The 14575-nt window shown below is 43.3% G+C and overlaps 1 protein-coding gene across 3 annotated transcripts; it reads left to right on the top strand.

Moving 5' to 3' along the window:
- Window positions 1–8270: 8270 nt before the first annotated feature.
- On the top strand, window positions 8271–14268 carry YBX2 (Y-box binding protein 2). 3 transcript variants are annotated; one of them, XM_074311759.1, is made up of 10 exons: window positions 8271–8619; window positions 9126–9189; window positions 10632–10665; window positions 11562–11651; window positions 11976–12260; window positions 12653–12756; window positions 13156–13333; window positions 13428–13571; window positions 13721–13805; window positions 13932–14268. In XM_074311759.1, exons 1-9 carry the CDS (start codon window positions 8364–8366, stop codon window positions 13769–13771), a joined length of 1206 nt encoding a protein of 401 aa, XP_074167860.1. In that variant the 5' UTR covers window positions 8271–8363; the 3' UTR covers window positions 13772–13805; window positions 13932–14268. The 3 variants fall into 3 exon arrangements, with proteins under 3 accessions (XP_074167860.1, XP_074167861.1, XP_074167859.1); XM_074311760.1 differs by lacking the exon at window positions 10632–10665 and having other exon boundaries at window positions 8326–8414; window positions 8566–8619; window positions 9126–9209; window positions 11534–11651; window positions 13428–13577; XM_074311758.1 differs by having other exon boundaries at window positions 8349–8619; window positions 13428–13577.
- Window positions 14269–14575: the final 307 nt, after the last annotated feature.

Below are 14575 nucleotides of genomic sequence, written 5' to 3'. Positions count from 1 at the left end.
GAAAGGGGATTGCACCGGAAAAGGGGGAAAGTGGGGGTAAAATGAGGAAAATTACATCTCAAGAAGAGGTAAAGAAAATTCATTATAATTGAGGGAAAGAAAAGAAGTGGCTGAACATTGTGTGAATCTTACTCTCATCAGATTTGGCTCAAAGAGAAAATATTAGACATATTTGGTTTCACAGAGAAGCTTCTCTCACCTTATAGAAAAAAACTGTAGGGGAAAGGAGAAAAGGGAAGCGGTAGAATAAATAGAAGGGAAAACAGAAATAGTAGGGGAAAGGTATAAGAAAGGGGGAGGGATTCTAAAAGTATAATTTGGGGTTAATAAGATGGCAGAAAATACAGAATTAGTAGTTTTAACCATAAATGTGAATGGAGTGAACTCTCCCATAAAGCAGAAGTAGATAGCAGACTGGATTAAAAGCCAGAATCCTACAATATGTTCTTTACATGAATCATTTAAAGCAGTGCAATACAAACAGAGTAAAGGTAAAAGGCTAGAGCAGAATCTATTATGTTTCAGGTGATAAAAAAAAAAAAAAGCAGGAGTAGCCATCCTGATCTCAGATCAAGCAAAAGCAAAAATTGATTTAATTAAAAGAGAATAGGAAGGAAACTATATCTTGCTAAAAGGTACCATAGAAAATAAAGTAATATCAATACTAAACATATATACACCAAGTGGTATAGCATGGAAATTCCCAAAGGACAAGTTAAGAGAGCTGCAAGAAGAAATAGATAGCAAAACTCTAATAATGGAGATCTCAACCTTGCTCTCTCAGAACTAGATAAATTAAATCATAAAATAAATAAGTTAGAGGTAAATAGAATGCTAGAAAAGTTAGGTATGATAACTCTTTTGAGAAAATTGAATGGAGACAGAAAGGAGCACACTTTCTTCTCAGCAATTCCTGGAACTTATACAAAAATTGACCATATATTAGCACATAAAAGATCTCAAAATCAAATGCAGAATGGCAGAAATAGTAAACGCATCTTTTTCAGACCATGATGCAATAAAAGGCCAGGGGAAAATAGACTAAAAAGTAATTGGAAACTAAATAATCACATCCTAAAGAATGAATGGATGAAACAGCAAATCATAGACACAATAAATAATTTAGTCCAAGAGAATGACAATAATGAAACAACATACCAAAACTGGTGGGATACAAAGCAGTAATAAGGGGAATTTTTATATCTCTAGTTGCTTACTTGCATAAAATAGAGAAAGAGCAGATCAATGAATTGGGCTTGCAACTTTTTAGTTGCTAGAAAAAGAGCAAATTTAAAACCCCTAATCAACTACCAAATTTGAAATTCTAAAAATAAAAGGAGAGATTAATAAAATTAAAAGTAAAAAAAGAAACCTATTGAATTAATAAATAAAACTAAGAGTTGGTTTTATGAAAAAAACAACACAATAAATCTTTAATTTGATTAGAAAAAGTAAAGAGAATCAAAATGTTAGTCTCAAAAATGAAAAGGGAGAACTTTCCACCAATGAAGAAGAAATTAGAGCAATAATTAGGAGCTACAATTTTATGCTAATAAATTTGATAACCTAAGTGAAATGGAGGAATACCTACAAAAATAGATTGCCCAGATTAATAGAAGAGGAAATAAATTACTTAAATTGTCCCATTTTAGAAAAAGAGATAGAACAAGCTATTGATCAACTCCCTAAGAAAATAAAGGACAAAAATATAAATAAGAGCAGTTCTTTTATTTTCTCAAGAAGATACTAGTGGGCACACCCACTTTCTCTATGAGGAAAGACTATCACAGCCCCAAAGACTCAATGCTTTGTAATTTCTAAACTTGATTAGAAAGTTCACCAAATTGATCTTATAGAAAAGCCAACCTAAAGAACAAAATATAGTAAATTTATAGTTGGGTATCATGGACAAAAGTCTCTGGCCTGTCATCTTTGTAATAATGGAGTTAACTTTGTTAGTGGGATTTCACCTTCCCAAGGAAGATTAGGAGGGCTTCCATGCCTTGTTTTCTCTATACTTCTATATGCCCCTCCATAAAAAACAATCCCTTCCATGAAACAATGTTTCTCTAAGTACTTATGCTGGGGAAGGCAAAGAGAATTAGCTTTTATGTATTATCTACTCTGTGTCAAGTGCATAATGCTTTTAGAAACTGTCTTGTTTGATCTTTAAACCATCCCCTGGGGTATTGAGTTGGTATGGTGGTTAGATCATCATCCCAAAGGTCAGGAGGATAAGAGTTCAAGTCTGACCTCAGACACTTAACACCTCTTACCAGTATGACCCTGGGCAAGTCACTAACCCCAATTGCCTCAGCAAAAATAAAAATAAATAAAACATCCCCTGAGGTAGATGTAATAACTCCGTTTTGCAGTTAAGGAAAATGAGGCAGGGTAACTTAACATCACAAAGCTCACAAGTGGGTCTTCTAACTCCAGGTCTCATTCATAAAGCCACCTGAACTTAATAGCTAGTTTTAAATAGTGCCTACTATATTGACCAGCAGATACTCCTCCCCTCTGCTTCTTCACATTGACTATCCCCTCTTAGATCCTATCATTTATCCAGTGCAATTTAACATTTTATATATATGTGTGTGTGTGTACGTGTGTGTTTCTATAGCTATCTATTTAAATACTTACCTAGACATACAAAGACAAAAACACTTCCTGCCTTCAAGAAGTTCGAGGTGGATGAAGATACATAAACATAAATAAAACAAATACAAAGTATATACATTATAAATACAAAATAATTTCATGGTAAAACTCTAACAACTGTGGGGGGCAGGGCGTGGATAAGGAAAGATCTAGAAGCATACTTGAGGTCATGCTTGAAACTGGTGATCTGGAGAGGCAGAAATGTGGAAGAATAGCATTAGGGACAGAAGTCGGTGATAAAATGTAGAAAATAGGGGAAATAACTACATCAATTTGTGACTCCCTGTTACTTCTATAGGAGCCAGCTAGATGAGTCCACAAATAAGAATGTTGGGCCTGGAGTCAGGAAAACCTGAATTTAAATCCAGCCTTAAACACGTACTAGCTGTGTGATCTTGGGCAAGTCACTACCTATTTGTTTTGATCCACAGGAGAAATGACAAACCACTTTGCCAAGAAAGCACCATGGACAGTATAAACCACTGAGTCACTAAGAATCAGACACAATTGAACAAAAATATTGTTAAATATCTGATTCTTCTTGACCTCTTTGGTTTGGAGTTTTCTTGGCAAAGCTACTGGAGTAATTTGCTATTTCCTTCTCCAGCTCATTTTATAAATGAGGAAATATTAAATGACTTGTCCAGGGTCACCTAGTCCAAAGTCACATTTGAACTCAGGTCTTCCTGATTCCAGATACTATACTTCATCCACTGTACCATGTACCTGTTCATAACAACATTACTTCTATGAAAATGCAAGGTCATCTCTGGCATTGAAAGTTCTTCACAGTCTGGTTCAAGTCAAATATATTTCACATTATTCTCCTACACTTTAAAGGAAAATGACCTATTTGCTATTCCCAATATACAACATTCCATATTCTGCCTTTGTGTCTTTGTATATGCCTCATGCCTGGAATGCTCTACCTCTGCCTCCTAGGATCCCTAGTTCCCTTTGAAGGTTATCCCAAGTGCAATCTCTTACAGGATTTTCCTGTTTTCTAAAGGTTAGTGTCTACCCTTTCTAATTTATCTTCAATTTTTATATCTACTGTACTTAACTGTGTACCTACTGTTTTCTCCACTTCAATGCAAGCTCCTAGAAAAAAGGAACTATTTTCTATTAGTCTGTGTATATCCTGGGCCTAATATGGCACCTGACATATAGCTATACATAGTTTTGGATAGATGCAAATGCTTTTGAACATTATTGTAACTAGAATGATTAAATTTAGCCCCAAAGACAAAAAAAATATGCATTCCTTCTCACTTCTTTTGCAAGTTGGAGGGCTATGAGTATGAAATATTGCATATACTGACAGTCTTATTTGACAAATTGCTTAGTTTTGCTAAACAACATATAGTACTTCCTCTTTTTTATCCTTTTTGTTACAAGGAAAGGCTCTCTGAAAAAGGATGTATTTGAAAATGAAAGACAAAAATAAAAGATGTCAATAGAAAAAAAATTTAAAGCACAAAAACTGCAATGAAAATAAATGCCCATTGAATTGAATTGAATTGATTCTAAGGTCAATTGAAACTCAAGGTTTCAAACTTGAATGACTAGAAGGATGATGGTGTTCTCAATAGAAATAGGGAAGTGTTTAAGAACATAAATTATCAGCACAATTAATATTAATGTTAGGATTAGATCATAGGTAGATTAGGATTCTCTGGGCAGTTATATGGTGAAATGGATAGAGCAACAGCCCTATAGTCAGGAGGACTTCAGTTCAAGTCCAGACTCACACACTTAACACTTTCTACCTGGGTGACCCTGGGCACTTAACCTCTATTGCCTTGCCAAAAAAAAAAAAAAAAGATTATGAGTTTCATTTCAGTCATATTGAATTTTTAATATTTTTATTAAAGCTTTTTATTTACAAAGCATATGCATGGGTAAGTTTTCCAACATTGACCCTTGCATAACATTTTGTTGCAAATTTTCTCCTTCTTCCCCCCACCTCCTCCCCATCTGGCAGGTAGTCCAATACATGTTAAATATTGAAATACATGTTAGATTCAATATGTGTATACATATTTATATAGTTATCTGGTTGAGCAAAAAAAAAAAATCAGATCAAGGAGGAAGAAAAAGAAAAATTGAGGAAAAAAATGCAAGCAAATAACAGAGAGAGTAAGAATGCTATGTTGTGTTCCACCCTCTGTTCCTATGGTTCTCTCTCTGGATGTAGATAATTCTCTTCATCACTGCACAAGTGGAACTTGTTTGAATCATCTCAATGTTGAAGAGAGCCACATCCGTCAGAATTGATCATCATCTAATCTTGTTATCCTGTATAATGATCATTCTGCTCATTTCCCTTTGCATCAGTTCATGTAGGTCTCTCCAAGCCTCTCTGAAATCAACCTGCTGCTATTTCTTACAGAACAATAGTATTCCATAGCATTCATATACTATAATTTATTCAGCTATTCTCCAATTGATGGGCATTCACTCACTTTCCAATTTCTTGCCATTACAAAAAGGGTTGCCACAAACATTTTTGCACATGTGGTTCCCTTTCCCTGTCTTAAGATTTCTTTGTGATATAATCCCAATAGAAACACTGCTGGATCAAAGAGTATGCAAGTTTGATAACATTTTGAGCATAGTTCCAAATTGCTCTCCAGAATGGTTGGATCCGTTCACAGTTCCACATGTATCAGTGTCCCAGTTTTCTTACATTTCCTCCAATATTAAATTTTCCTGTCATCTTAGCCTCTGACAGGTGCCAGTGATATTTCAGAATTGTCTTAATTTGCATTTCTCTGATCAAGAGTGATCTGGAGCACCAGTTGTATTGAATTTGAGATGCTTTTGAGACATCCATGTAGAGATGTCCAGGAGACAGTAAAAATTGGGTTGGAGTTCAAGAGAGATTGGGGTTGGATATGTAGTTTTGTGATTTATCTGTGTAGAGATAATTGTGTAGAGAATTTATGGAAATTCACCAAGAAATAAGACGATAGAATAGAAAGGGAATGCAGTCTAGAACACCTAAACTTAAGGGTAGAAGTGGACAATGGTCCAAGAGAGGAGACTGAGAAAGTAAACTAAGAGAACAAAAAGAGACCAGTATGACAGAAGCCAGTGTTAGTAATGTCAAAAGTTTCACAACATTTAAGTATAATAAAGCTGAATTAAAGGCCATTGGATTTATTACTAATTTCAGCAAAGTATTATGATTAGAAGTTGAGTTGTAAAGAATTGAAGAGTGAGTGGAGATGAGTAAATGGAGACAATGGAACATAAATGGCTGATTCTAGATATTTGGCTGTGAAAAGAAAATAAAAAGATAGTTTAAGGAGAAGTCAGGATCAAGCAAAGATTTAAAGATAGAGACAAACATTTGTAAACAGGGAGTTGGATATGAGAAAGAGAATAATCAAGGGGAGGTGTTGAGAGAGACCATTCCAGAAGAGAGGAACTCATTCCAGCGCCCAAGTAGAATGGGTAGCCTTGGCAAGAAAAGCCACCTCTTTGTCAAAAAATGGAGTAAAGGAGCAAAGAACATGGGATATCACAAGATTTTTTGAGGTACAGAATAACCAGTTTGTGTTATTGATTCTGAAAAGAAAAAAATCAGTAATGTAAAGTTCGATTGAGATTTGACAGTTGCAGTTAAATTAAACACATTTGTGTAACTTTCTCCAGAGACATTTCAGCAGCACAGTAGTAACAGTGGAGAAAGAATGTTGTTGATTGGGCAAACCTAAGCTTGGGAGTCTGGCAATATAGGAATGACAAAATAACAAAGTATTTAATGGTAACTGAATTAGTTAACTCACTGTAAAAACTAAAAGAGCAGTCTTGAGTCTAGAGCAATTATATTGGACTAGAAAAACAGGGGAGGTGGGAGTAACTGGATTTAAAGGTGAGCATGAGTAAGTTTAATAACGAAGTAGAGAGCGATGGAAGGATAAATGTTTATCATAAAAAAGAGAATGAAAAATCCTGGATCGTGAAGATAGCAGTTATGAGTGATTTCTAATAAATGACTGCAACAAAAATCAAAGTCAAGATGGCTCGAAGTGTAAAGGGAGAATCTGGGAACATGAGAAAGTGTGGTCACTGTGTCTCACGTCTCAAGAGCATGAAAGAGCACTGGATACCGTACAGAGGTCTCGTCGAAGAAGTCAAATTTCTTTTAGTTCCAGGTAAGTGAACAGCTGACTAATTCTGGGCTAAAGGGGGAGTTTGTTAAGCAGTTCCTGAAGGTAAAGGAAATGATTAACCCCGAAGTGGCTGGGCTGAAGTGGAGTATCGGGAGTAGCGTCAGTGTCTGAGTGAAAGGATTTTCGCTGCGATTCATTGACTGAATCAGAGGGACTGGGAACAGAAAGGCAGAATCTTCCGTCGATAGGATGCAGAAAGAAGAGTCTGTCGTCCGCACCCTATCCCAAACCTACTGCGTCCTGGAGGTGAGTGAGCCTTCCGTAAAGGAAGAAGGGACAGCTTCTCCCCTGCTTACACCAAACTCAGAGGCTGTAGGCAATGCATGTCAATTTCTGGAATGAATCCGGTTCCAACCAGCATGATTAATTTAGATAACCTGTAGTGCCTGGTTAGCTTTCGTTAGCCAAGAACTCGGTTCTTGTGCACCGCTACTCTAGCTCGAAGGACTTGGGGAGATGAGTTAGAAGGGAAAGGGAAATGTTATCCTATAGCCAAGATCTTCGGTGGCGGGGCATTCTTTCTTCTTGTCCTTAAATACCTCGAGCTCTCCTCTTCCAGGATGCACCGCATTCACTCTTAAGCTCCGCCCAGAGGTTTCCCGCACCTGTTTCTCTGTCCCAATCTCCTTTCCCTCCGTTTCCCCAGCACAGCTATCAATGATTAGTCCTCGGCCCGGCTTAGAACGTGCACCCTCCCTCACGCATCCCAGCCCCGACTCCCAGGAGACAGCGAGGAGGTGCCCGGGCGAGAGTGATGGGTGGGGAATGTGGACTACGACCAGAGGTCTGAGGCTGGGAGGGATGGACCCCAGGCCTAGTGGATACGTCGGAGGCGCGACTGTGTAGGGCGCTGCGGGACTTCAGGAACCAGGACTCCGCAAACACACAGAACATAAGTGGCAGCTTCTCCTCTCTCCTCTGTAGCTAGGGGTAACGGAGGAACTCGCGGAGCCCCGCCCCTCCCTGGGCCGGCAGGTGGCGGTTGGGGTATGACAGGTCGGTTTGATTTCCCGCGGCGGGTGGAAAGGGATGGAGCGGGGAAGGAAAAGGAGGGGGCGAAAGGAGGGGGAGGGGAGAAGAGAACTTACCAGCCAATGAACCCGACTCACTAAGTCACGTGGCCAAGTTCGGTGGGCGGGGCCAAGGCGGGGATATAGTCCCAGGTGCTAGTGAACCAGGCACGTGCGAAGCCTGGGGGTGGGACTGCTCTGGACTAGCGCGTGGGCTGGACTTGTTGGTCCTGTATAGGCTGGGGGGCGGGGAAGAGGGTATCTTCCCGGAGCCTCCCCACACACCTCAGATTGGGCTTGGCCGGCGGCAGCGGCGAGGAGCGGGGAGGGGGCGTGGTGCGAGGGAGAGGCTCGGGGCGCGAGGACCTGGCGGGGAGGCGGGGCGCTAGCGGGCCGGGCGAGAGAGGGAGCGCGCGGGCGGGGGGGAGGGGTCGGGGCGGCGGCGGAGGAGGCGGAGGAGGAGGCGGCGGCGGCAACGGAGGCGGCGGGGGCCGGTACCGGACCCGGCGGGATGAGCGAGGCGGAGACGGCGGCAGCTGCCCCGGCGGTGGATGCGGCGGGGGTCGGGGTGGTGTCGCCCGGGGGTGACCTGCAGAAATCCGGCGTTGGCGGTGGTGGGATGGGAGGGGGAGTGGGAGCCGCCCCCGCCCCGCCCCCCGCCGGGATCCCCGCAGCTCCGGGCCCCGCAGCCCCAGGCGCCCCGACGACTGCAGCCCCGGGGACCCCCGCACCCCCCGCCCGGAGCCAGGCGGACAAACCGGTGCTGGGTGAGGGGGCCAGGTCTAGGGGCCTGACACCTGAGGGGGCCTTGGGAGGAAGGTCTGGTTGAATAGGTAGAGCTGAGGGTGCAGGTGAATGAGAGGCCAAGATCTGGGAGAATAGGGAGCCAGGTGAGCCCAGGCAGGGAGGAAGGCGGACTCCCACTGAAGGACTAGGGCGAGGCAGATGGACTCTGGAAGCGCTCGGGGACCTTGTCCTCTAGGTGGGGGGCTTTGGGGGGGCAAATACAGCTAGAGGACTGTATGGGAGGTACCTTGGAATTGAATGTGGTGGAGCTCAGGACTTCTGGAGCTCGAGGTCGAGTTATTTGGAAGTTCAAAAATTAGAGTTGGTTGGGGATAGATTAAGTTCCCTGAAGCTAAACTGGTGTGGCTGTCCTCCTGAATAGATTAGGAGTGGGGGCTGGACTTTTGATGTGTGCTCAGAATTGATTGAGCCTAACTCCATCTCTCTTCCCCTGCCCTATTCTCCCTACTTGACCTCCCCCTGGCAGCAACCCAAGTTCTGGGCACTGTCAAATGGTTCAACGTCCGAAATGGTTATGGATTCATCAACAGGTACCTAAGGCAGGGAAGGGGTGGGAATGTCCTCCAAACTGGGCTGTGTGGTTGGAGGATCCATAACTTCATCCAGACCCTTTATTGAGGCACATGGTTGCCCCGAATGTCCAGCTGAAGCTAGTCTGAACGTCTTTAACCACTGCACAAATACCACGCCCTTATATGGAAGATGAAGCTTTCCCTTAGTGGAGCCCAGTCTTTCCGATTATGTCCTACCGCCAAAGGTTAATTCTCTAGGAATCCACGGACTTGGCAGGGAGTCTGCCACACCCCCTTGGAATTGCCCAATTGCCCCTTTATTTGCCGTGCCTTGGGGGCAGGATAAGTGTTTGAGAGCTTTTCTTCTCTCCCAGCCCGCGGAGATCTCCACCTTCCCTGAATTTCCTTTTGGAAGTGTTCCTTTTTCCCCTTTCTGTAGGAATGATTGACTCGATTCCAATTCTAAGGTCACCTTCCTACCTATCAGGCGTAAATACCCCCTTTGAAATGCCTATTAAGACTACTGAATGTTAAATACAAAGTCAAAAGTGAAGTCTTCCCCCAGTAGGCTCTCTGCCCAGTTTGTCTCCGGGGAAGACCCCAGGCAGCTTCATAGTCTGACCTTTGGCAAACTCAGCTGCCTTAGAGCCTGAAACGGCTAATCTTTGGGGAGGCCTAGGAGATGGAGAATATTAAGATTATGACTAGAGTAGATAATGGATGAGTTATTTCTACTTCCTCACTTAAATCTCCCTCCAACTTGTTCTCACCAGGATTTCCAGTCAAATTGGGAGTGTCCAGACCCTGGGGACTGGGATCCATCCAGAGGTCTGGGGTCAGGGTTGGGGGGAAGGGACCAGTGGCCTCTTGGTGAGGGTTCCTGGCTCCTTGTCTCCCCTCCCCAAACCTGTTCTGCATCTCCTGTTCCACCTCCCCCACTTTTCTCCCTCCTTTGGTAAGGAAGAAGGAAGGAGGTAGAGTGGAATTTTCCAACCACTTTGAAAGGGGGAGGAGGAACTACTTCACCCAGAACTACCCAGTTCTTGAGTTGCCCCTGAGGGTAGAAGGTGGGGCAGAAGCAAGCAGAGAGCTGTCCCATTTTTTGGGCACCTTGGCAGGTTCAAGGTGCCTTTGCCTGTTTGCCACAAGACTGGTTTTCCCATCTGAGTCTTAGATTGGTGTCCTTACTCTCTCTGGCCACACCTTGACTTGACTTTACCCTTCCCCACCTGGAGCCCCTGCCAGCTGCTGATACTCTTATAATGACTGCAGAGATCACACCTTCCAAGGTGGTTCTTTCCAAACTTAAAAAAAGAAATACACCACCAATCCCTTCGAGAAGCACTGGTTAATAAAATAACAGCTAATTGGTCAGGAACAGGAAAGTCAAATTTGGAGTATGCCCTCAAAGCCTCAAACATCACTTCAGCCCCCTAATGATGACCCTTCCCATTTCACAGGAATGACACCAAGGAGGATGTCTTTGTCCACCAGGTAAGAGTCAGGCTTCTCAGGTAGGATCAGAAGATTCAAGGATCGTTTTTTTTTTTTTTTTTTTTTCTGAATGTTACTTAATGAACCTCTCTTGCTTAATCTTAACTGGGAATCTGCTATGGCAACCTTAAAAAAGCTATTACTATTGCCTCCAATCCCATTATGCCCCATCTGTGACAAGTACCTGAAATAACTGAAACAAAGTCCGTAGTCATTTTTAAAGCATTAAAAGTGCTAACTTAAATAACTTATTAGAAATAGGTGGTGCCTATTAATAGAGATAGGAATTGGGCCTGTGATTGAATTAGAATAGGGAATTCCCTCTATCCTTTTGGGTCAGTACCTTCTACATATCAGATTTGCTTAGAGCACTGAGAGATTAAGGAATTTACTTGGCCAGGATTAGAGAGACTGGACTTGAGTTCTGGTCATCTTAATGTTTTGAGTTCAGCTTTCTACTATTCCACACTAATTCTCTTGTCCATTAATATAATATGAATTAGTTTATCAGGTTAGCTGCCATTTATCCAGAATATAACATTTTAATTGGGAAGAAAATGATCTAAAGAGGGTTGATAAATTTAGTGAATAGAAAACTTTGTCTAAATGAATCTTGCCTATCTACCTGTTGGCTGTGTCTCTTCCTCTTTGACTTATCACATTTCCCTAATGGGAAATAGAGATAAGTATGTCTGGGTGGGAAGTATATTTGGACAGCAGGACACCAGAATCCCTAGTCAGAATCTAAACCTTTGGCCTATTTTTTGCAAATCCTCCTTCTACCTCTAGATATATAGCTTATTGAGCATTAAGGCAATGGATATTTGATATTAATGGGTAAAAGATGTGTCTTCCTGTCTTGTCCCAGCTCTTTTCACTGCTTTTTCCCCAACCAGACAGCCATTAAAAGAAACAACCCTCGGAAGTTTCTGCGCAGTGTTGGGGATGGGGAAACAGTGGAGTTTGATGTCGTGGAAGGAGAGAAGGTTTGGGGGATTCATGGAGGGGCAGGAGGACCTAGAAACCAGGAAGAATAAGGATTTAAGGGAAGGGTAATCCTGGGCTTCAAAACCTCATGAGGTTATCATCTACCCTACTTTTTTGGCCCTTCTTCCCGTCTAGAAGGTATGGGGGCCTCAATCTTATTATTCCCAATCAACAGTTGGGATGTTAAAGAGAAATTCTAAATTAATTTTAGTGACCTCTGATACTAGCCCTGAGATAAGTCAGTGATGTGTTCTGAGTGGATCATGTAGGGTGGGCAGGGGGGAGTTGGAGTTGGGAAAGAGTTCTGATTTTTTCCATCCCAGGGTGCAGAAGCTGCTAATGTGACTGGTCCAGGGGGGGTACCAGTGAAGGGCAGTCGCTATGCTCCCAACCGACGCCGTTTTCGTAGATTTATTCCCCGGCCACGCCCTGCTGCACCCCCACCCCTGGTGGCAGAGGCCCCTACAGGGGTAGCAGAGCCAGGTAGTGAAGGGGAACGTGCTGAGGATCCTAGTCAGCGACCTCGACGACGACGCCCACCCCCCTTCTTTTACCGACGACGTTTTGTCAGGGGCCCTAGGCCCTCCAACCAGCAGCAGCCTATGGAGGTGAGAGGTTTGGATTGCTAGGTGTCCTAAATCACAAAAGCCTAGGAGGTAGTAACTTAAGTTTCTAATGGCCCTAAGAGAAAAGTAAAGTATCAAATCATAGTTTTGAACTAGAAGAGATCAAGTTCTATTCCCAATGACTTTCCTGGGATCACACAGTATCTGAGGCAAAATTTGAGCTCAGGACTTCTGACCTACGTCCAACTTTCTATCTAGTAACCTACCTAGACACCTAGAAAGAAGAATGTGGTGAGCAGAAGGGTAGAGAGAAGTTGATGCTTGGGTCCTTGTGGAAATTTGCATCAAATCTGGCCAAGCTAAGTACATATTCTAGGAAGTGGAATCTTTATAAATTTCGAACATTCACAAACCCCAATTTTACATATCTTCAGGGAACAGATGGGGTAGAGCCCAAAGACCCAGCCCCCTTAGAAGGGGATCAGCAGCAGGGAGATGAACGGGCACCTCCACCCAGATTCCGACCCAGATATCGAAGGTAAGCATATCTTCCCTGTCCCAGATATTATCTAAAGATTGATTTGCATATATTGGTGCTTTTTCTTTTCTACAATTACTGTTGTTTTCTTGAAAATAGACATTGAGCCTTAAGAAAAATTAATAAATTGAGATTAGGGGGAGGAAATTAAATGACAACATGCCTAACTTCTAAGAGTATAGGATTTTTAGGAACCGGAAACCTTGCTCTGAAGAGATTGGAGAGGAAGGAGCCAAAATTGTAGACCTGGGCTTATGGCTTGTGATTTATTAGCAGTTGTAAGTTTTTGCCAAGGCAGAATCTTTGGTCTTCCAACCCGAGAGCTAAAGTAGGGTGGGGCAAGTAGGAAGGATGTCTTGCTTTTTTTTTGATCCAATTGTTTTTCTCCTCAACACACAGGCCTTTCCGTCCTCGGCCTCCACAGCAGCCCACCACAGAAGGTGGCGATGGAGAGACCAAACCCAGCCAGGGTCCCACAGATGGCTCCAGGCCTGAGCCCCAGCGCCCACGAAATCGGCCTTACTTTCAACGTAGGAGGCAACAGCCTCCGGGTCCCCGGCAGACTGCAGCCCCTGAGGTAAGAGCTACGGAAAATTAATCTATGTGTGCAGATAGGGCTGATTTCAGCTTTCTCATTTTCATAATCACTATCTGTGTCCTTTTCCATGCAGGCTGATAACAAAGAGCCAGTACCCCCGGGCCCACCCCCAGCAGGTGCCCCTACCCATCAGGAGACCCCAGTGGAGGCAGTCAAGCCCATCCCACCTCCTGCGGACACACCTTCCCAGCCCCGCTTGGAGCCACAGCACCAGCTTGTGGATGTGAATTCCAAGGGGTGGTAGGGGGGAGGATTGGGAGAGATAGGTAAACTTGGACAAGGGGGAATAGAGAACAGGTAAGAATTGATTGTGGTTAGGTATTTTAGCTATATATAGACTTCTCACTTCTAACCTTTTATCTTCAGACCTCAACCCCTATAACCAGTGGGGACTCCCCTACCACCTTACTGGAGTGATTCCAACTAGGGGGACAACTAGAGCAGCTATCTGGTTGAGTATCCCTATAGCTTGAGGCCATATTGAAAGACAAGGGTTGGGGATAGGGGAGTGGCAAATAGCATTTTCAAATATTCTTTTAACACCTTCCTTTTTCTCTTCATTTTTTTTTTTCTTTAGGTATCTGCCGACTTTTTCCAACTGCTCCTTCCCTGTCTCCCTCCCCCCCTCCAAAAAAATCCATGACATTGAAACAGCGGCCTTCACCCTGTCCCCTCCTTCCCAGGACCCAGGAGGGTAGAACAACTTTTTAATTTGGTTCAAACCCCCCACCCCCACCCCCAAGGGTGGAAGGAAGGGAGTACATCCTTTGTCCACTGGAGCCAGATCTCCCTTCCCCCCCACCCCAGTTTATTTTTTGGGTCTTCTCCCTCCCCCACCCCAAACTCTGAAGCCATTTGGTGAAATGTCATGTGCCACCTGAGCCTCCAGTAAAAAAAAAAAAATTTGCACAGCTGTCCATGTTTCTGCCTCTACTCTGTTCTCATGACCAGAAGCTAAGGTGTTATGAGTTAGTATGAGTGACCAAAGAATTTAGGAATATTGGTACAGGTGGTGATCTTGGAGGGTATGAAAGCTATTGCTTCGGATGCTAGAGCATACCCCAGGACCAAAGGAAGCCTTGTGAGAGTAGGAAATAGGCTGGACTAGGTATTAAAGGAACAGACAGGAAAAGAGGATGGGGCAGATGCTAACAGATGTCTGACATTTGTCCCAGAACTGAGAAGCCAGCTCCAATTCTGCATCCCTTAAAAAAAGCACAC

This window comes from Sminthopsis crassicaudata, chromosome 4 (genome assembly GCF_048593235.1).
Source record: "Sminthopsis crassicaudata isolate SCR6 chromosome 4, ASM4859323v1, whole genome shotgun sequence".
In the NCBI taxonomy this organism is placed as follows: domain Eukaryota; kingdom Metazoa; phylum Chordata; class Mammalia; order Dasyuromorphia; family Dasyuridae; genus Sminthopsis; species Sminthopsis crassicaudata.
The sequence above is the reverse complement of the archived record's forward strand: the minus strand, read 5'-3'. Positions and strand labels throughout refer to the sequence as shown.